This window comes from Caretta caretta, chromosome 4 (genome assembly GCF_965140235.1).
Source record: "Caretta caretta isolate rCarCar2 chromosome 4, rCarCar1.hap1, whole genome shotgun sequence".
In the NCBI taxonomy this organism is placed as follows: domain Eukaryota; kingdom Metazoa; phylum Chordata; order Testudines; family Cheloniidae; genus Caretta; species Caretta caretta.
Genome location: NC_134209.1, coordinates 42,396,256 through 42,419,073, shown reverse-complemented (window position 1 = coordinate 42,419,073; position 22,818 = coordinate 42,396,256). Strand labels below are relative to the sequence as shown.

General features: G+C 40.7%; 1 protein-coding gene across 9 annotated transcripts in view; it reads left to right on the top strand.

Annotated features, from left to right (window-relative positions):
* LEF1 (lymphoid enhancer binding factor 1) overlaps positions 1–19,477 on the top strand; it is a 98,670-nt gene extending 79,193 nt beyond the window's left edge. For 4 of the 9 annotated variants that reach the window (XM_048846681.2, XM_048846679.2, XM_075127568.1 and 1 more), the window contains 3 exons: positions 2,033–2,081; positions 13,196–13,255; positions 18,393–19,477. In XM_048846681.2, the coding sequence (XP_048702638.1) occupies positions 2,033–2,081; positions 13,196–13,255; positions 18,393–18,472 (189 nt within the window). In that variant the 3' untranslated portion in view covers positions 18,473–19,477. Of the gene's footprint in view, positions 1–2,032; positions 2,082–2,702; positions 2,744–13,195; positions 13,256–18,392 lie in introns of those variants that run through there. The other 5 variants (XM_048846684.2, XM_048846682.2, XM_048846683.2 and 2 more) reach the window with 3 other exon arrangements.
* The last annotated feature ends 3,341 nt before the right edge of the window (positions 19,478–22,818 follow it).

Here is a 22,818-nt window from a genome sequence, read left to right as displayed (position 1 = left end):
TCACATGTAAAGCCTTTCATGGCCTATCCTTATCCATTCTGTTGCATTCAGTGGCTAAAAAACTTTGTAAAATCTAACACTTTGTGCCTTCATTTCTACATGTGAAGTAGACATACCTAACACACGTGTATTTGGAATTTAGTGTCTGCAAAAGTGCTTTGAGATACTTGAATAGAGGAGCTGATACAAATCAAGAGTTGTTCACCAATCCTTTTGGCTGATCACTTTACCTATTAACATGAGAGCTTTATCCTGCCACTCATGAGTAATATGGTAAACACAAACTGCATTTGAACTCAATATATTCCGAGCAAGCTTCTGGTATCATGTAGTTGATTTTAAAAATGTCTTAGGCCTGGTCTATGTTAAAAAGTTAGGTCGACTCAGGTACATCGCTCTGGGGTGTAAAAATCCACACCCCTGAGCAATATAGTGAAGCTGACTTACCCCTCCAGTGTGACCTACCCCCTAGGTCGACAGAAAAATTCTTCCATTGACCTAGCTGCCACCTCTTGAGGAAATGGATTACTTACTCCGCCAGGAGAACCCTTCCTGTCTGCATAGGTAGTGTCTACACTGAAGCACTACATGGTGGTGCAGCTGTGCTGTTGTAGCATTTCAAGTGTAGACAAGATCTGATTTGCAAGGAGGGCTTCTGTGTAAATATGTCCCTGTTCAGATGGACTGGCTATACCTACCTTTTTTTTTTTTATTATGCCACTACTTAGCAATCCATCAGGCAGCAGAAAGCAAATTAGCCCGAGTTAAAAGTAGTACAACTTTTTATAGCATAAAACCTCAATTAGAAGGTAACTCTTTTACTTTCGATTCCCCTAAACTGGATTGAAAACTAAATATTACCTTATATTTATGTATAGTATCTTTAATTCTGAAGGATGACAAAGCAATCTATATAATAAAGTATTTTGTCCATCACTGAAATGTAGCTGACTAGGAGATGGAACACTTATACGTCCAACAGTTTGACAGTGAGTAAGAATACTGTAGTCAATTGAAATAGCATTCGTGAGTGAACAGCAATCTTGATGACCACAATTTGACTGGCATGATCATGGAGAGCTTCAAAGGAGTAATCCATTCTCTCAATACCAATAACACAAATGTTGCATGCACTTACATAACAAAAGTTGTTCCAGACAGAATGTCTTACTGTTTGTTGTTTTCCATCTATTATGGTGCATATAAATGCATGTCGTCATGTTTCAGAGGTAACGTTCCGCAGTTAATGCCACATCTACGTGAGTGGGGCAGTTCATGACTTTGAGATATTGTTTCAGGCTCTTTGCAAACTCAGAGACCATGCTGCATGGATTTTATACTAGGTTCATGTTTTTAAAAGGTTATCTTTGCAAGCACAAGGACTAGCAATTTCTTAATGAAAATTTAGTTTCTGGAACACAATTCTGCTCCAAGGGTGGCTTCTATGGCAAATTCTTCAGCCTCAGGACACACAGGACCTTGATTTTACAGTTAACATACTGGACCAAACTCTTACTGGGTGATTTATAACATGAGGGCAAGTTTAGTTGCCAGCTATTTCTGCACCTGGAAAACCCTTCTGTTGGTGTCACATGAAACTGTTTCTTTCCTGTTAGATTCTAAGATGATCTATGAAGACATCTTAGGACTGTAAATTATGGCACTGACCTAGTGTTTCTACATCGGCAAGAAAATATTTCTGTTGGTGGTCTACCTGTGACCAAATAATGCTGGCAAATGCTAGGTGTCTGGAAGACTTGTCACATTTAAAAAACGCATTCTAAGGCCCTTGCACCTGTTTCTCCATAAGCATGAAAAGGGTAAAACTGTGACTACAGTTGGAACAGCTGGAAGAAATGTGAGATTGGGTTTAACTACATTGAAAATGCTATTGCTTCAATGCCACTTTTTCACAATATCCTCCGATTTGGGATGTTATGCACAGAATTCGTTTAATAGTTAGTGGGTGGAGAGGACACAGGAAAAATAATTCTATATATAGAATGGTATGGTAAATTCATCTATCTTCCAGGGGAAGAAAAAGAAGAGGAAGAGAGAGAAGCTACAGGAGTCAACAGCAGGTATGTTGAGAGTGGCTCTCTTGTGGTGGTGTTTTTGTTTTTTTAAAAACCAACCAAACAAAAACAAACACACAGACACATACACACACAACCACCAGCACTGACTGTTCCATTTCAGCTCTTTCACTTGTTTCTGATTCACATCTTTTTATATTTAAAATATTTTATTTTGAATGTGAGTGATTAAACATGCATCAAATAGGCATTTTCACTTTGGATGAACTTATCCATTGCCATCTTTATTGTCTTGTTTTGCTTGTTTATTTCCTTTATGCCCATTTCCCTATCATACTTAGACTTAGAAGAAAGTGTGTCAGACCTGTGATTTGACACTAAATAATCCTTTCATGTAACTTTAGTAGCCACTGTAGTATTTCCATTGTGTTTTTACATTTTAGTTTTTGTACACTAACAGCTGCCTTATAGGTTGGCTCAAAGCATCAGTGAGGTCTCTTTCTTTTCCTTTTACTTGAAAAATATATTTAAAAAACAACAAAATGGCTGGTATAAGAACCATAAAAAAGAACAAAACAAATTATATAATATTGTATCATAAAACTTATTTGGAATGTGCAAAATCTCTTCAGTAGAAATTTGTTAAAGAACAACAATCTTCTACAGGTACAGGCCCCAGAATGACAGCTGCCTACATCTGAAGCATGGTAAGAACATCTCTAAAGCTTTACTGCTAAAACTCAGTTGTAAAAGAGACACTCTAGTAAAACTACTTAGATTTAATTTTACAATTAAATCTAAATTTAGCACAAATTATAGAAATACCATATCCCAAAGAAACCTTGTTTTGATTATTGATGGTTTTTATACCGGCTATGTATTAGGGATTTACCACCTCCCTTTTCTTATTTACATTTTTCAAACAGACCATACCTCACTGACTAGCTGCAAGTCTGCCTGTGAAGCACAAGGATGGCTTTATTAAGCAACGTAAATCCTTCCAGCCAGCACGCCACACAAAATTCATAAAGGGCAGGTTAGAGTTGTGCTTTATAGCACTGCAATTAACTTGTTGCTGGTTGGCTGGGTGCACTGGTTTGCTTTTTCTCAGTCTTTCTTTAATTGAAAATGATTCATAAACACTAATGAAAAGCAAGGTATAAGAAAATAGACTATATTTCAGCTATTAAGAATTTTTCTCCCATAATGATTGGCTAAGTCTCAAAGTGACTAAAAAAAAAAAAATCTGTTCTCCATTTTAGAGATTTTTTGAGATTCTTCTCTCCATCTCACTCTCCTAAGGTAGATCACTATTAATTTACACAATGGATATCCACCAAAAGGCATCTGGTATGCTTATCAGTATAGACTGTACCCAGTGGTGAGCTGGAGCCGGTTCACTAGAACTGGTTATTAAATTTAGAAGCCCTTTTTAGAACTGGTTGTTCTGTGAGGGACAACCGGTTCTAAAAGGGCTTCTAAATTTAACCAGCCAAAAGTGGTGCCTTGGGCGCCACCTCCATGGGTGCTCCAGCCTCCTCCTTCTCCGCCCCGCTCTGCTTCTCCACTCCGCCCACCCCCCCCACCCCCGGCTTCCTGCGAATCAGTTGTTCACGTGGGAAGCCGGGGCGGGCTGAGAAGCAGGCCGTGGCTTCCTGCTCAGGCCCAGGGAGGCAGAAGTGGGCGGGGGAGGGCACGGGGGGGGGGGGGGGGCTGTGCCCACGCTGCAGCAGGTAACCCGGGGGGAGGGGGAGTGCAGGGGAACCGCTCCCCGCCCCAGCTCACCTCCACCACCCTCGGCCTGAGCGGAAAGCCACCGCCTGCTTCTCAGCCCTCCCAGGCTTCCTGCCGAACAGCTGATTCGCGGGAAGCCGGGGGAGAGGGCGGAGAAGCCGAGCGGGGCAGTGTGTTCAGTGGAGGAGGCGGAGCGGAGGTGAGGTGAGCTGGGGGCGGGGCAGGGAGCTGCTGGTGAGTGCTCTGCACCCACCAAATTTTCCCCATGGGTGCTCCAGCCCTGCTCCCCCCCAGCTACGCTCCCCTGCCCCTAGGAGCTAGAGAGACCTGCCGGATGCTTCCTGGGAGCTGCTCCAGGTAAGCATCTCCGGGACTCCCCACCTCGGCCCCCAGCAGGTCCCTCTGGCTCTTAAGGGTGGGCACCCACTACCGTGGCCCACAAGACCCTCCTGCCCGGTTCTGGGGGCAGTCAGGGAACAGGGGAGGGGTTGGATGGGGCAGGAGTCCCGGGAGGCGGGGGTGGGCAACAACCCCCTCGTGGGGTGAGGAGGGAACCTGTTAAGATTTTGGCAGCTCATCACTGACTGTACCACAGCAGAATTTTTGTTTCTCTATCTTTGTGCTGGAAGGACGTTCAGCTTCCTCCTCTGTAAGGAGATCCATTTTTAGAGGACACTGAGTCAGCTGAAATATTTCATTTTCACAATCTAATTAGCCCAGATTGTACCTACAAAAGTCCTCAAGTGTTTCAGGCACCATAACAAGGTTAAATACTAATATGGACAGGTCCTACGGAGCAGTGACTCACCAGCCAGCATGCCCTCTCATGGCTGGGCTTGGCAGGATCGCCTCCTCTGTCACCCCCTCCTTACAGCCTCTTTGGCCCTGCAGCGGTCTGCTGTTTCTCAGGCTCAGCCCTCTGAGTTCAATGACCTTATGTCAGGTTTTTGGCCCCTAAACCTGAGTCCAGTAGTCCTTCCACTTTCTTGTCTCAGGGCTTCCGGTAGTCTTTATATCTTGCATCAGGGGGTTTCACACCACCTTCCTAAGTTTGGGGAGGGGAACCCAGATCCCCCCACCCCCTCTGGTTTCTGGTCCTAAGACATAGTAGTGAAAAGCCAAGGTCTGCTCCTTCCAACTCCTTGCTGTTCCTATGTTGGTCTGTTCCTCGGCCCTCTTGCCGAGCTCCTTTCTGGCTCTGGTAGTGAGCAATACTGCCCAGAGCTTTTCCCCCAAGAGATCTGGTTCTTTTATCCACCCCTGTAGTTTCTTAGTCTCTCTCCTGACTAATTCAGAGCTCTTTTCTCAGGAGAGAACTCCAGGGCCTACTCTCCTGGGCTTCTTTCCCCTTGTGCCCTGAAACCTTCTCTTTATATTTGCCACGAAGCTCCTTCCCTACATATTAGCCTTACTTGAACCTGACATGGCTTGTAGTTGCTAATTGAGCTCACCAATGCCCCTTAACCCTTTCATTGCCAGTGTGGAGTATGAACCACATTCCAGGTCCCTTCTTTCTCTCCCTCCTCCTGAAAAACTTTTTGCTACAGAAAGAGAATGCATGTAGCTACTGAATCTTCTATTATTTGTTTCCATGGCTGACTTCATGCTTTGAAAGTAGCCAGTAAAACTGTTATCTACTGAATGTACAGCTGCTTGTGCTCTACCAGAGGAATACAAGCTAAGCTACTCTATTTCTTTTGTGTTATATGCCACTCAGAATGCAACTCACTACCCTTCTGCATGTTATGCTGTTATGTTGTTCAGTCTAAAGTGGGTTGTGTTGAAGAGCTATTTGTTGTTTTCAATCGTGAAATCTGAGGGGTGCTGTTTTGTCGAAATGAATAGAGTGGAGGAAAATATACAAGTAAATGTAGGGTTGGATGTTTTGCCTTTTATGCAAAATTTCAGAAAATCTGACCCGGACTCCTTTCTATAATAAACTTGACTTTTTATTAGAGTCTGCACAGCAAATATTGCTCGGAAGTCAGATTTCTCAGAAGTAAAAGTGAATGCCTTAAGTATTAGACTCAGCAGCTCCTTCCTAGCAGTCTCTAAATACAAGTTTTATTGAGTACTGTGCTAAAACGCACGCTCTGTACCATGCATAAAAACAGGCTCATTCTTTGTTAGAAACTCCTCTGCAAGCAAGTCCTGTTGCTTATTCACCTGAAATCCTCTTCTCTGAGACCTCACTATTATTTGTAGAGGTGATTTATATAGTGAAAAGCTCATGAGGAACAAGAAGCAGGAACAGATTGATGCCTAAACAGCAAAGATCATATCCCTAATGATAAAACAGAAAAAGGAGCCTCTAGTAAATATTGTCAATTGTATTGAAATTGAAAATACTTAGGAAGGGTCATTTTTTGTGGATTATACGCATGTAGGTCATGTGGAACTTGTCTACTTTTATTATGCAGGTATACCAGGTAGGATGGTTCTTGTTGTTTTCATGGAATCATTTGCTCAATAAGAGAACAATGGTGGCCCAAGTATTAAAATTGGGAGATACAAACCATTATACTTCAGTATGTGACTAAATATCCTCCTTGGCTCAACTTTTATCTCCTCGACGAATTTAATAAAGATGTCATGTACATGGTTTAATCTTGGGCTTTAGAGTTATGATAAAACTGATCTTTTGACTTACTATCATCACAGTCCAAATTTAAACCCTTTCTGAATTCTTGTAGATGGGCAAAATACTTAAGTGGTTAAAATCTGTTAACGTGTAGGACTTATCAAACTTCAATAGATTCCATTCTAGATAAAACAGTTAAACCTCTTGACTATTGGGACATTTTTCATTTTTTCTTGGATTGCTTTGATTCTCAGAACAGATGCTCTGCCTCAAGTGAATTATTTGTGTTTGGAATATTTTTGTGAACTCTGTAGATAACAAAGAGAATGTTCTTACAAGCTGAAATAGAAATGGATGAATGTGTTGCAAGTGTTTGTGTTTTTTCCCTACCTGGCGTGGGAAGTATTATAATATCTGTCTCTCTATCCTCAAGCAGTTTGTAACATGGAATTTGAGAATGGTAGGCATCTTTTTCTCCATTGGAGCTGAGCTGTCTTGTTTGTTCTGTGCAGATAGCTTTTTTTGGATGACGCTTGTTGATACAGTGATTCTGTGTGTGATTATAAGGGCAGTGCAAATGTGTTCCAGTGAGAAATACAAATGGGCAGATTGATTCAGAAAACATAAGTCCACCAAACTTAAGATTGGACAACGTTTACTTTGAAGGCTAGGATAGGTGTCTTTTCCAAACCCAGGTATAGTTTGCCTACAATAGGCATCAGTTTCCTTAATGTACTACAAAGCCCACAATAGGGCTGTTGCAGTCTGTCCTGGCCAGACATTTGTGAAATCTGTCTCTGGGACTTCCCTGGGGGTGAGTGATGATGATGCATTTGGGAGTGCCCTTAAAATGAGATTCACTAAAGGGTCTGAGAACTGAAGATCTCAGGGAAGCAGAAAGTGCTAAATTGGCACACCACGCACCATCTCTACAAATGTAGGGAGTCCATTCGAGGTCAGAGGGCAAGCGGTCAGGGCTCTGAGGATAGTTGGGAGAGGGAGCAAAAAGAGAGAATCCTTAGGTCTAAGCAGGGGAGATAAGCCTGAGACTTCTGTACTAAGGGGAGTGTAGTTGAAAGAAGGATGAGACGGGGGAGGGGTTAGAAAAAGAAAGATGCAGAAGATACATTCAAAGAGAGATGGGTTAAGGCAGTGGTTCTCAGTCAGGGGTATATCAACTCATCTAGATATTCGCCTAGTTTTACAACAGGCTACATAAAAAGCACTAGCAAAGTCAATACTAACTGAAATTTCATATAAGACTTGTTTATACGGCTCTATATATGATACTCTCAAATGTAAGTGCAATATTTATATTACAATTGATTTATAGTTATGGTAAAAATGAGTCAGCAATTTTTCAGTAATAGTGTGCTGTGGCACCTTTTTGTATTTTTGTGTCTGATTTGTAAGCAACTAGTTTTGCTGAAGCTTTGAATTTGAAGACCGATCAGATTTCTGAAAGGGGAAGAGAAAGTAGTGTGGAAAGGTTGAGAGCCACTGAGTTAAGGTATATGGAAAGGTGTGCCCACACGTGTTTGAGTGTATCCAAGTTAAGCCAGGGCCTCAAACTTTTTGCTCATCCATCATTTAATGAGAACTAATTGCTTTACGAGTTGCTCACCTCTCCACGTGTGAATACCAGTAAACTTGTTACAGCTCCACTGTTGGTGATTTAAAGTTAGTTTTCATTTGAAACCCTGCTTCATGCTGATCTGTCTGCTGCATGAGACTCGGAGACTGGATTCTGACTAAGCTTAATAAAGTTGTTTGAAAATGGCATGCTGCAATGCTGAGCTCAGTGCCTGGCATTCCAGTGTTTGGAAACTACTCTGTGATCCTCAAATGCATATGGCAGATTTGAAAGCGTTACAGAATGGTCTCCAAATGTATTTTTGTGGTGATGGTTTTAAACAGATATTGCCTATTTGTTGGGAAAATGCTTTTTCTAGAATAAATCTTAAGGTTACAACTTACCAATGGTAAAAGTTGCATTTTTGGTGGAGAGGGTGGCTTCAGATCAATGAATTGATAATGAAAACATCTTTCTTGAGCGGGCAGGTGAGACAGCTTGTATACTCTGAATGCAAGCATCCTTCGCAAACCCATAAATGGCAGCAACTTCTGTACGGAAAATGGAGATTTCAGATTCCTTTATTGAATTTTTATTTTAACAGAATCAAAAAAGCTGCTTTTTCTCATTATGAACTGAGAATAACTACTAAATTGCTGGAAAGGTGCAACTAAAAAACAAATTTACAAAAAACCTACTCTAGATTGTTACACTGAAATGTGGAAATATTTAACTTGACATGTACAAGAACTGCGACTGGCATATCACTTAATGATTTGCACCCTGCCATTTGTCAAGTTCTCCACTAGTTAAGGAGTGATAAAATAATTAGGAATAAAGCTGGGAGAATTAAATATCTTTATTTGCAGCTTTCAACAATTTGGTAGGACTAGCATTTAGTTCAGCAGCACTCTCAAACATGAGGACAAAACCTGAATAATTTTTATTTACAATCAAAACATTAAAGAGGCTTATTTTGATTTTGTGTGTGTGTGTGAAGCTTAAGTGGAAGATGAATTATTTTACATTTAAGTATCAGGAATATTGGAGCAAAATGCTATTAAAAAAGGGGATGACATTTTGAATAGTGGGTAACTAATGAATCCAAAACAAGAAAATTTATTTCTAAATAGTAGTGGAAATGAGTGAGACGATGACACGAATAATGTAAACTAGATCAAACCTGCTTCCATAAATAATATAATACATGGAAAAGAACTTGGTCAGATAGTTTCCTGGCCGATGTCATGTAGAAACATAAAGATGAAGTACACATCTTATCGCTTGTATGGTAAAGCTCTTTAAATTGCTGTTAGATGAGCAAAAAATAAAAGCAATCCAGTGACAGATTGGAGAGTTCAGTAAGTAGAGATCCTGTAGGTGTGGAGAACATAAAAAATGTGACCCTGGATGTGTTAATGTGTCAGGAGTTGTGGGGGGTGGTTATTTACTTTACTTTAATGCTTATAAATTTCCTTTGTGGCTCACAGTGGTGTTCTAGTAAAGTGTGTTTGGATACAGGCAAGGTGGCTGGCAGCAAAAATATTTTTGAGGTGTAAACATTGTGACCCTGGCAGAGAAGCAAGAGAGAGGTGTTCACTCTAGTATGGCTTATCAATACCCTAAACTATAATGGTGAAAATAATTACCCCGCCACTTTCCCTTAAAAATGGCAATATGACTACAACAGTGAATCTAATTCTAAGTCTTAAGTGACCAGCAAAGTGCGTGGTCTCCTCTGATGCTTTATGATGTATAAAGCTTATTTACATTTTTAAAAAAATCTGTTATCACATGAGAAATTTAGGTCTTGTTTACCCTGGAAGCTCTCTGTTGGCTGGAGAACTAGGGTAATGATGATAACATGTGTTGAGTGAGAACCAGGCCGCTGAGCAGAAGATAATTTGTCAAGCTATTTAAAATGTTTTTGTTGAAACAGGTGTTAATATCAGGGACTAACATTTTGGAAATAGGTATCTTTTGTTGAAGCTTCAAAGAATGTGTAAAAGCACATATGGACTTAACGTATACAGCAGGTCTGCCAGAAAACCAAGGGGAGATCAGATTTGATAGTGACATTTCTAAGGTGAAAGACAAACAAGAAGGAAGAAGTCTCCTCCTTTCAGGTGTTCAAAAAACAAAAAATGTTTTTCAAAAAAAAAATTGTCCTATTCAGGTTACACGTAGAGAATACGGTGACACCTGTTGGGAGAGATGAGGAATAGAGAATTCTTCTACTTATCTACTACAAATGCCAAAAGATAACAGAATAACCCTATTAAGTTTTTGTGCCATGTCTCCATCTGTTACCTAGGGCATAGTGTGTGGTTTGTTGCTTTTGATTTTTAAGGGACCAGTGGCAGGTGAATCTAGGGTGAACATATACATTTTCTAACTTTTTTTTTATAAATTTAAGGTCAAAGTGATTCCATGGATTTAAACTATTATGTTGATTGGTATTGAAATCCCAACTTGCAATATTTGCAACCCACATACTCTGCTACAAGAGCTAGAAAGTGAAATCAGATGAGCTATACACAAGTGAAACTGACTTGTCCCTTTTCATACTCCAAACTTATGAAGTCCAAAAAGTAAGTAAATCAGTGTTGACTAATTAGAACCAACATTTTTAATTAATAAAACAAAACCCTATTTCAAAGGAAATTTCTGTGAGGCAGGGGTTGTTTTACAAGATCTTGAAATGTTATAATCATCCCCTCCATAGACAATATTAAAACAAACAAAAACTTTTAAGGTGTTATTGGAAAGAGGGGGGAATGGGAAACTTTTGCTCTAATTTTGACCTTTGGGAAGGAGGGGAGGCTGCTGATAGTCCACCTCCACACTTGCTCGAAATCGCATGGTTTAGTGAATTTAGCACCAGACAGGCAACTGAAGTTCTGAGTAGAACCTTGTGTAGAGGATGGAAATCGTTTCACAACATATTTTAAGATTTCAAAATCTAGATTAATTTCAAATGAGAAGGAAACCTGAAAAGTTCAGAATTCTCCTTTACAAAAGTTATAAGTAGTTTCAAAATCAAAATATTTTGTCCTAAAAATGTTCAAAACATCCTGTTTTGACCTTCAGAATTTTTTTTCCCTCCTGAAATGAAATTTTGGCAAAATGAAGCAAATCATGAAGCATTTCAGTTTCAATGGAACTGCATATTCCAACAGAATATGGTTCCATTGATGTTTCTCTGACCAGCTCTAGTCCTGAGTTTTATTTCCCCTCTACCACTGGCTGGCATTTTATAGTACTTTGCACTTAGGAAACACTCTAACATTATGTAGTAAAGTAAACATTAAAACAACCATCTTACAGATAAGCAACCTAGGCTCAGAGGTTTTGACTTGGCAAAGTGACTTCTGCCAATTGTTAACTGAGCCAGTCTCCTGAGCCTGATCTGGTACTTAAACAACTAGCTCTCAATGCCCCCCCAGACCAGTCTATTTATTTAATCTTTGATCCTCTCCCCAGTTTAAAGTCTTTGACCCATGAGCAAAAATCTGAAGGTGTGCAGGGTTAAGGCTTCCACAGCTATACATATAGGTAGGGCCCTACCAAATTCATGGTCCATTTTGATCAATTTCATGGCCAGAGGGCTTTAAAATTAGTCATTTTCAGATGTTTACATCTGAAAGCTCACAATGTTGTAACTGTGAGAGTCCCGATACAAAAAGAAGTCGGCGGGTTGCAAAGCTGTTGTGACAAGGGGAGGGGTGTGTGTGTGTGTGACGGGATTGCCACCCTCACTTCTGCACTACCTTCAGAGTTGAGCTTTGACAGCAGCAGCCATGCAGCTTCCTGAAGTCAGGGGAGGTTTCTGGAGGTGGGTCTGATCTCCCCTGTGCTGCTGGGAGCACCCCAGCGAGGGGGCTCCTAGCTGCTAGTCCTGGCCTGGATGAGGAAGGACAGGACAACCTCTTCCCCTGCATGGATCTGCTGATGTAGATTCGTCTGTGCTATTATGTGAGCAGGTCCATTTACTTTTTCTGAGTCTGCTTCCTCATTATAAAAATAGGGATAATGTTTATGAAATCTGCTCTCATTTAGGTGGAATTAGAATTCTTGACACTGATTCCCAGCATATGCTTTTGGAAAGCACAGCCTCCCTCAGTATATTCAAAGGTCAGAAGGTAGAATTTTAGTGCAAAAATAGCTCCAGGTTCCATTGTGGAAAAATTTGCACTCACTTGAAAGTTGATGAAAGCTTTTTGTTAAAATTGTTGTGATATGTTTTTTTCTTGCAAATTTATCCCCTCTTGAGTTGTTGGAATTGGTTGTTAGAATTGGAGACAAATGTTTATTGCTATTTGCCTTATGTACCTACTCCACTTGAGATCACAACAGAGATAAGGTTTTTGTTTGTAGCAGTTGGTGGTTGTTAGGAAATGATGATTGAGCCTTTGGAATCCATGGTGCTGGGATAGTGAGTTCTTTGCATTGCTACTTGCACTGGAAACTTTGGACTTGGGAAAGAGGGAGTTAATGGAGCTATGTAAAAACAGATGGCTGTAACGGAGAGATTTTTGTTCCAATATAAAATTATTTCTGAATTAACTCATTCATGAGCATAGGCTGAATTTTGAGGTTGGTTCTTCAAATCAGTGTTAAAAGTCTAACCAAAAACTGTACTTGCTATAGTTTAAATGACAGGTTACAGAGTAGCAGCTGTGTTAGTCTGTATCCACAAAAAGAAAAGGAGTCCTTGTGGCACCTTAGAGACTAACAAATTCATTTGAGCATAAGCTTTCGTGAGCTACAGCTCACTTCATCGGATGCATGCAGTGGAAAAAATATGTATAGCTTAAATATGATTTACAAGGAAAAAAGTTTTTGCCATTTTTTGCTTCTTTTTTATCTGAAGAAATTTTTACTTGATTTACTTTTAAAGTATCAAGAATATCCAGTTTTCCCTGTTATTGCAAGCTACTTTCTTGGAACATAAGAGAATTGAAGGGAATCTTTCCTCCTGACACTGTCAGGTGCTTGAGTTAGTGTTGTGAGTTACAAAATTTGAAACCTTGACTAAATTTCCATCTCCTCTCAATTGTGCAGGTTTTACTTCCTTGATACTTGTGATATTATACTCTTTGTTCTATCAGACCAAATCTTTCAGCAGCAATAGTGTAGACATGAACTGAATTTCTAATGTGTAAAATAAAGCAACCCCCCCACCTCTTCTGAAAGGTTTATTCCTTCAAATGTTCATTATACATCATAAAGAAGCAAAAAAGGCACAAACCCATTTTTCCTCCCTTGCAGGTCTTAATATACTGATCATTCTTCTCTCAAAGAAGCTGCTGGAGTCTTGGCTGCCTAGAGGTAACCTGATGTTTTTACTATAAACTACACAGTTCCTTGTCTGAAATGGAAAGAACAGGTCCAGAGTTTCCAGTATCATCCCTTCAAACACTGTAACAGTGATAGTTTGAGGGTCATCTTCAAGCTCTCTAGAATGCCTTTAACAAAATCTGCTGCTGGTTCTACTCTACACCAGTGGGAGGGAGCCCTAGGGCTTTAGGTAGCCACTGGCACTTTAAGCCCTGTCATTAGGTCATTAAGTCAGTAGGTTTGACTCATGTCATATAAAACAGCAGCAGATGCTGCTGCATCAGCATCACGCTAGTAATCCCACTGTAACTACCAGCAATGGAGCTGAACTGGTGCTAGCATAGATGAAGAAACTAAAAATTTCCTGGGTAGACAAGGCCTCTGTGTGTGTGTGTGTGAGAGAGAGAGACTTTAAATGCTTCAGTCTAAGAATGTACTAGTGGCTTTTTTTTTTCTTCTATTTACTTGTGTCTTTAATATTGAGAAACAGTAGCAATAAGTTGGGCCTTTAGCCGTAGTTCTGCAAACTCCAAAAGAAAATAACATATTTGGATTTCTAATTAGTTTTGCTCAGGAATAGTTTGACATGTCATTCAAAACACACTAATAAAAAGCAGGTTTTGTAATTGAAATCCTCCCCATCCCCCACCCTCTCCCCTACCCTTCCTTCCACTGCCCCACACCAAAGTGCTCTGGAAAAACCAGGCAAATACAGCCCATTTTAAAGCACATTTGTTCTCAAATAGCCTTTTTCCGGAGGGCTAGTAGTTCTCCGTTTTATCCACCACTTCTTGTAAGGCTATTTACACACCCCACTTCCAATAACTGGTCTGAATTGGATGAATCTCTGTAATCCCCATCATCCTCCCTAAACTTTGTTTAAATCATGAAGATGAGTAACTTTATTTTGTAATGTTCTGTGAGATGAAGCTGATAAGGCCTCGAGGGACTAGGATTCATTCCATTTCATTGCAAGGAGTAGGGAGGAAAAAGGTGCAAAACTTTGGTCACTCTTTTTTTGGAAAGCAAAAATCATTTGTTTTTTCACCAACAGCCAGTTGTGAATCATAAGTCTGGGGTTGCTAGTTGCTGAAGTTCAGCTTTATCAAAATCTAAGAGCTTTTTATGTTTGAGTTTATTTCCATTGAAGTTACTTATTCCAAAGACAGAGAGGGGTGTGTATGTTTTCTGCAGTCTGATGTACAGTGCAAATGGCAGGCTGTGGCTCAGGCTCAAGACTTCACATATGTAAAATGTGACTTGCAGCACTTTCTTTGAAGCCTAACCACAGCCAGGGAACTGTAATTGCAGTCTTTGATTGCGCCGACTTCACTTGTGGATTGGGCTTTGCTGGGGCATGCCTGGCTTGGACAGACTTCAGCTGCAGCCCCCCAGTGAAGTCTCAGATGTGGGAAGTCTTCAGTCTCCTTAGCACATGCCTGTGGTTTCTTGAAAAGAATCCTGATTTGACCTGTTTTATATCTTTGAGGCAACTCCATAGTTGTTCAGGTTTTTTTTAAAGGTACTGTTTGGTCTATCAGCATTAGAAGTTACTTTCAAATCCATAAAAAGAAAAGGAGTACTTGTAGCACCTTAGAGACTAACCAATTTATTTGAGCATGAGCTTTCGTGAGCTACAGCTCACTTCATCAGATGCATACCGTGGAAACTGCAGCAGACTTTTTAAAACAGGCAGCTATGGAAAACCATATCCTAGTCCTCATTTTCAGGGTAACTACTGTGTAATTTTCTGTAGTATTACCCTGGAAACAATAACTTTAGGCCTCCTTTTTAACACCCTCTTGTACAATTGGAATCACGTAAGCAGCCTCCTTTTACTGGTGGGGAAAAAGGAATGAGGAGAGGTTATGAAAATGTGAGCCAGAAATTGCTACGATTGTACTTTGATTCAGAAAGTAAAGGTCCCAGTTTAAAAATGTAAGGCCAGAGCAAGGCTGTGGTCATTATTTTAACCTTATGACTTCAAAGACGGCTTGCTGGGAAGGGAAGGGGGAGGAGGTAGGGAATCATCTCAACAGAAGAGCATTTCATTTCCTTCAGTGAAGTAGACATTGGTGGCTGCTAATGGGGAGTAGTTCTGAATCCCAGCACTTGTATCAGACTGCTGTGAACTACTGGCCTGGCGCCTCAAGGCCATTCCTCAACAGGAAGCTGAATGTTTTCATGTAAGACTGAGAGGAAAACCTTCCCAGGAAGAGCAACCTGGACCAAACCTTTGAAAACCTGGGATGAAAAGGCACAAAGTAAATATAAATCTGCAGGGTGCTCTCACCAGTGTTCCTCTGCTGTTTGCTTGGCCTCTTTCGTGCTCCTTGGAAAGGTAGAGCCCTTCATAACTCTTTGATCCCCATATGTTATGGAGCAATGTGCTACTTAAAAAAAAAAAAAAAAAAAGGCAGGAAACTGAAGAGGCTTTTTTTAGTTGGGGCTTGGGATGGTTTTCCAAGGAAATAGGAACTGAATTAGTCAATACAGACTGCGTCCGTTGAAACAGCTGTTTCTTTGCAAAGGGCACAACAGCTTTACATGCTGTTTTTGTGGCTAGGAAGCACAGCACCAAGTGGAAAATTTCCCTTATTTAGCTAAGCAGGGAGGAGGGTGATACAGAATGTGTCAGCTCTCCCTCAAATTACAGATCTGAATGGATTTAGCAGCAGGATTTGCATTTTCATTCTAGTGCAGTTCTGCTTTTCTGAAGCAGCCTTGTTTATTCCATGTTTGTCAGCCTTCACCTTTTCTCTTCCATCAAAATAATGGTTCTTAGTGGACTCTATTTTGATAATTTAACTTACTGGTTGGGATTTAGGACCTGATCCTGCGTAAAGAAACGTCTTGATTTCAGTGTGTGTTTGGATTTGGTCCCTAGAGAGCTTTAGCTTGTGTAATTGCTGAGTTAAAGTAATAAGTTAATCACTGTCTAACCAATAGCCAAGATGTACTGTACAAACACCTTCTATAATGAGACTTCAATTTAAACTGCTGGTAGGAATGTACTTTGCATTTTCCAGTCTGGCACATCGGATAAATATTTGCACCCTAAGTTTAGTAGGCTTTAGTTACAGCTCTGATGACATGATAGAGCCATTCAGCAATATGATTCTCTAACCTGATGTCTGATTTGACATATATTATAATAAACTAACAGCATTCCTGACCCTTGGAATAATGTGTACACTTAACCCATTTGTTTGCTTGAAAAGGGTTTACCATCTCTTGGCTTACCTCATCCACAGTGCTATACTATCTCATTTGTTAAATCACTACCACCTTTTCCTTAGTGTTTGTAATTCCTCCCCCCCTACCCCCAACCCCAAATGACTGGAGATGTTAAGAGACCACAGAAGGTGAAGTGGCCAGTTAACTGCTTATGCTAAACCATGTGTTTCACCTTTTATTTAGCAGAGACACTGAGTACCTTTTCCCAGACCCCATAGAGCAGCTCTGTGTAAACTCCAAAGCTTCTTTCTCTCTCCATGAGAAGTTTGTCAAATAAGATATCACCTCTTCTCATGGACAGCTGAAGAAATCTTTGGATTATCTATGAAGTCTGTGCCTGATAAACTTTCTCATTAGAAGAGCTTTTAAAATTACTGGAAATTATAAGTCACTGGCAGTTGTGCAGTACTTGAAGGGTTACAGTTCAAGTAGATGTTGATGGCATAACAGCAACACTGAGATCACCATTGAAGATTGATCTTTATGCTGAAAATACCTGATTCACCATCTAGCACTGTGGCATGACTCACTAGACAAGCACTGGGAGGAGCTATTTTATAATCCTGCTGTCTGGGTCAGGAGGGCATGGGTGACTGTTGAATCAGCAGTTACATAGGTCTCTGTTTGAAAGGGGTAGCTCTTAGTCTTTATAGGTCTCTGTATTACCTCAACCTGGCTAACTATCAGAATTGTTTATCTCTGGACAGGGAATGAGCAGTACTTAAGGCTTGCACTGCTGACCTTCTGCATGCCACAATATTAGCTATTCCTAACATCCTTACAAACTCTGTCAGATAATTGAGCCCTGTGGTCTCTGACCTACAAGCCATCCCCTAGCTGATAGGACAACTTGTTCTCTGTTCCACACTATGGCAGGGGTTAGAGGACACTGCTAAGCAGCCTCCCATCTGGCCTTCCCCCTAGTTGCTTAAGTAAAAGACAGTTTCTTTGTTTCTAAGGCTATGTCTACACAGGCAACTGAATGACAAAACTTTTGTCAGTCAGAGGTGTTAACCCCTCCCCTACCCCCCATCCCAAAAGACAAAAATAGTTTCGCAGCAAGTGCTAGTGTGAACAGCGCATTGTCAGCAGGAGAGCCACTGAACAGCCACTACCCTGTGTAGTGGCACAGCTGTGGCAACACAGCCATGTTGCTAAAAGTTGTGTAGTGTAGACATAGCCTAAAGAGAGTAGGGAGTGAGGCACCAACCAAGCTGGAGTTCTAATAGATGCCTACTATTGTCATAATGAGATGTGAGGCTGTCTAATTCTCTAACAAACTTCTAGGTCAATTGTTGCAAGGAAATAAAGCCCCTCACAAAAGGGAATTACTTCTCTAAAGCTAGGTCTACGCTGGCACTTTCGTTGCTCAGGGGTGTGAAAACACCCCCCCCACACACCTCACCCCATGACAAGTTTTGATGGAAAGCACTGGTGTGGACAGCACTTCACTGGCAGGAGCTGCGCTCCCATGGAGGAAGCTACTGCCCCTTGGTAGAGGTGGTTTATTTTGTTACCGGGAGCGCTCTCTTCTGGTGATACAGCCACGCTGTTGTAAGGTGCACAGTGTTAGACATCACCTAACACTTTTTGACTTTCACATTCTAGAGCTATGGGGACCTTAAATGTTAATAACTCAAAATAATCTGGTAAACATATAAAACGAGCTCTGAACATTCTACTTGGCTTCCAACAGGAGCCAAAGCACTGCTAGAAACTCAGGTTATTCCCAAAGCACTCCCCTAGTGCAGCTAGTCCATGAGATTACTGTGACCATCATCATAGGCTTCCCCAGAGGAAGACAGGTTAAGGTGTATTTGTTCAGAGGGCTCCTTGAAGATTGCTTCAAGGAAATTAGTTTTGGTTGACACTTTCTCCTCTCCCTCTGTAGGTGGGAAAAGAAGTACTTTCTCAACATGCAAAGTAAAGGCAGCGACGCCGGGACCCCTTCTGGAGATGGAAGCTTGTTAAAACCCCAGGTGTGTCCTTCATCTGTACAGACCACCCCCAGGGTCTTTCTAGGAGGTCGAATTCACCATGATGTCACTGCTAAAGACACTGAATCATAAAGACAATCACTGCCAAAACCCTTCACTACCACAGGACCCCAACCCTGATTTATAAAAAGGAACAAATGAGCATTTCAGAACTCCCAGGTCAGCAGAACATCTTTCATCTTCTCCTTGCACTCCTAAGCCTCTCTCTCTCCATACTGAGTCGGCAACAGGTAGGTCAGCTGTCTCTGCCTGCTTCAGACAACTGAATAATGTAGACTAACAGCTACCCCCGTATAGCACATTGAAGAATGGAATTCATCTGGTTGAGGAAGACGCTCACCCTTTTTTTATTTAATGGTGCAAAAGGATCAATTTTGTTTTAGCTTTAAGAAACTTGAATGCTTTTATATTTTAACTTTTTAGTTTCTAATGTCACTGGTGTATATTTTACTAGCTGTGAGCTTTTAAATAAGCTTCAAGTATCTGATTTTTTTAAAGGGTTTTTTTTTCTGCCAGAGGAAAAAACCTGTATGGAAAATGTGGCTTTTTGTTAAACTATTTGTAACAAATAGTGGCCTCTCAGTCTATGTAATAGAGTGTCCTAGAGAACTAAATAAATGTAACATCACAGTCAGCTGGTCAGTAGACATGTCACTCCTGTTTCATTTACACTCTATAAACATAAGCAATACATCCAGTAAATTCAACTGCAGTGAGTTCTCACCCCTTTCCCTCCTCCTTGTAAAAACAAAAAGCCGAGCACTTGAATTTACTTCACTTGTTCTGTATTTGTATCTGTTTGTTAGCCTGTTAGTGGGATTTTATGCCAGTTACTGAAATGAGCATCGATGTACCCATTTTTAAAATAGTAAGGCACAGCCTTTGCCAAAAATACTGTCAACTGTATTTTTTTTGTCATTCCAGTTTGAGTTAATGTGCTGAGCATTTGTTTTTTTAATAAAAGCTTTGTAATAAAACATCACTTGTCTGGTTAAGAGTGATTACATGATCTAGCATGAGCCATCTCTAGTTTAAAAGGACTGCAGAATTCTTAGGATTGTTCTAGCTGAATCCATATTTTGGGGCTTACAGATCTTCAGCTCAACATCCCTTTTATGGGTAACATGATTCTTTTACTCACCCACCTGCATTTCTAAGGGTCTTGGGAAAAAATAGGATTTTTTTTTTAATGCACCTGAAACCACCTGTCCTCATAATCTCATCCTGGGAATGAGGAAGAGGTGGGGCTGGCTCTTCCTCAGATATCTGACCTAAAGGGCCCTCATTCTTTTTCTCAGTTTCCTACTGAGAGGTACTGAATGGTCAGTGTTAGCCTTGCAAGTTAGAGGCACATATTCCATTCTTACTGTTGTGTCCAAAAAACTTACCTACAAGCAAGGGTCCTGAACCTGCCAACTGAGTTCATGTAGTCAGAGGCTAGTGCCTAAATATGAATCTTATTGATGTCCGTGGGGCTGGATCCAATTGGAGGTTGCGGGCCCTGGCTGGTATGGTGAGCTTCTTTTGTATTATCTCTGAACTATTTTCCTGAAAGTTGGTACTTCCGTGAATACACATTGCCATGGACAACATGAGGTTGACTTCACTGATGGAAGAAATGCACACAGAAGGGTTTCTGGAAACAGCATCAGCTCTTCTGTATTCTGAAAAATGCAGGGGTGTAGTATTTATTGGTGTTATCAGACATTCACAGATTTTAAGATCAGAAGGGACCACTACAATCATCTCTAGTCTGACCACCTTCATAAAAGGTGATAGTACCTCATCCAATAGTTCCTGCATCAAAAGCATATCTTTTAGAAAGAGCTCACACTTCAAGGTAAGTTGCTCCAATGATTAAATACCATCGCTATTAAGTGTTCCTTAAATCGGAATGACTACCTTCAGCTCATGTCTTTTCTAAATTAAAGAGGCATCTATCTCCCCACCTAGGTACTTACTGACCATGATCAAGGCCCCTCTTAACTTTCTTTTTTAAGATAAAAATATTGAGTTGCTTTACTATTGCACAGTAAGGCAGGTTTTCCAGACCTTGAATCATTCTTGTAGATATTTATTGAACCTTTTCCAATTTGTCCACAATATTTCAGTAATCTCACAAATCCCATAACAATGGTAATACCTCCCAACTTCTTTTCACTGTTCCTCTGTTTATACATCCAAGGCTTGCATTTGCTCTCTTAGCCACAGCATTGCTTTATGTGCAGCTGGTGAACCACCATGACCTCACTCCATCCTTTCCCGAGTCACCACTCTCCCAAATAGTTCCCCATCCTGTGTTACCTTGCATTTAACTACATTAAATAATGCTGTTCAAGTGAGCCCAGTTTACCAGGTGATAGTTCTATATAGAACTGACTTGTCTTTATCACTACACTAATTTTTGTGATCTGCAAACTTTACCAACAATGAATTTTTTCTTTCAGATCACTGACAATAGCACTAGGTCAAGAACAAATACCTAACGGACCTCAGTAGAACTTCCTCTGCTTCTGTTTACATCCATGAGGACTTACACCGTAGTTTGAACTCTGCCTGTGCTTTTAACAGTGTGCTACCCTACAAGATTTCAGCCTCAAACTGAAAACTGTGTTAATATAGCTAAATACAAGGTCACACTTACAGGATGGGGAGACTATATTTGATCTAATGCCTCTCACCAAATGCTATTTGGGAAAAGAGAAGCAACATCTCTGGAAAGTAAATTTTAAGAAAGGGCTTAAAGTGAAAAAAATAATTTGTTTGAATTTCAACTTGGGCAGATCATTTAACTTGTTTCAGTTCCTCACCAGGTCCCAAGCTCAGGGATTTTGAGAGGAACTGAGATGATGTGGTAATGGTCATACTAGAGTAAGTCACAGGGGGATGGATTAGAGGGCAGACTGGGTAAAACAGGCAAAGCTGCATGATACATGTAATCTATCACACAGCTATTGCTACCCCCATGAGATTATAGAAACAAACGGATGACATGCAATGCATTAGTCACCCAGCTGCGAGGGACCTTCAACTCTGCTTTATGCTGACAGTTGGCGGGGTAGAATGATTCTTTTTTGTGGTTTGGAAGTGAGACAGCTCCCAGTGGTGACAACTCAGTGAGTAGTAACTTAAGCAGCAGTCTGGGTCTCTTAGGGCAGGGGTTCTCAACCTTTTTCATTCTGAGGCCCCCCAAAATGCTATAAAAACTCCACAGCCCACATGTGCCACAACTGGTTTTCTGCTTATAAAAGCCAGGGCTGGCATTAAGGGCAAGCAGTGCATTTGCCAAGGCTCCCCACAAAGTTAAATTGCTCAGGCTTTGGCTTCAGCCCCAGTGAGTTTAACACTGGCTCTGGTTGAGAACCGCTGTTTTATGGAATAAGGTACAAATTAGTGCATGTGAAATATTCAATCCATATCTACTACTGCTTATTATAATATTAGGACTTCCACTTCCTGTATGCAAGGTATATTTAGGGATACTAGGGCTAACACCCTTTCACTGGGGAGCAGTTAGTAGTTTTGTCAGGCATCTTGGTAGTAGCAACCCTGTGTTTTTGCTTTTGGGAGCTTAAGCCATATAACAGTATGTACACTACAGACCAGCCCCCCACAGCCTTCCCTTGCCTCTGTTTACACCCTTTTGCACTTAACATGTGCAAGGGTTTAGAGAAGATCTGGTAAGGGGTTAACTGTTGGGGAAAGAGTAGATTGGTGTAATTTACTCAAACGCCAAGCTTAGTTAGTTATTCTAAAATAAGAGCATCCACACACTAGTCTCTCTCTCTCCAGGGAAACCTACCACCCTCGGAAACATCTGTCTAATACCAAAGAAACAATCACTTGGTACAATCAATCTCTCTTAATAAACCTCCAATTCTTGAGCAAACTAGCAGAAGCTTGTCACAGGACTCACTTCAAACTCCACATTGATAGCTGTTGTTCTGAAGCGATCCGACTCAAGGTTCACTTGGTGGAATGTTTCATTTAATTCATTTCACGAGAGACGGTGTTTAGGCAACATTTACACCTATGAAATATTTAACATCCAAACACTAGCTTTGGTTTTCAACTCCTGAATACCCTGACAGTACACAATTTATATTAAAATCTAGTAACCATTTGGCTGAACAAACAAACAAACAAATCCAGTGGCAGTTCAGTATTCTTTCTGCCCTAAGGGCCCTGCTGTTACTGCTACTGGCTGAAGTGACTGACTAGCTGCATCAGTAGGCATTTATTTGTTCCTAGAGTGTGTCTGAGCAGGCCAGCAAAGAAAACATTAAGAGGGAATTCTGTTCCATTTTCCTTTATGCACTG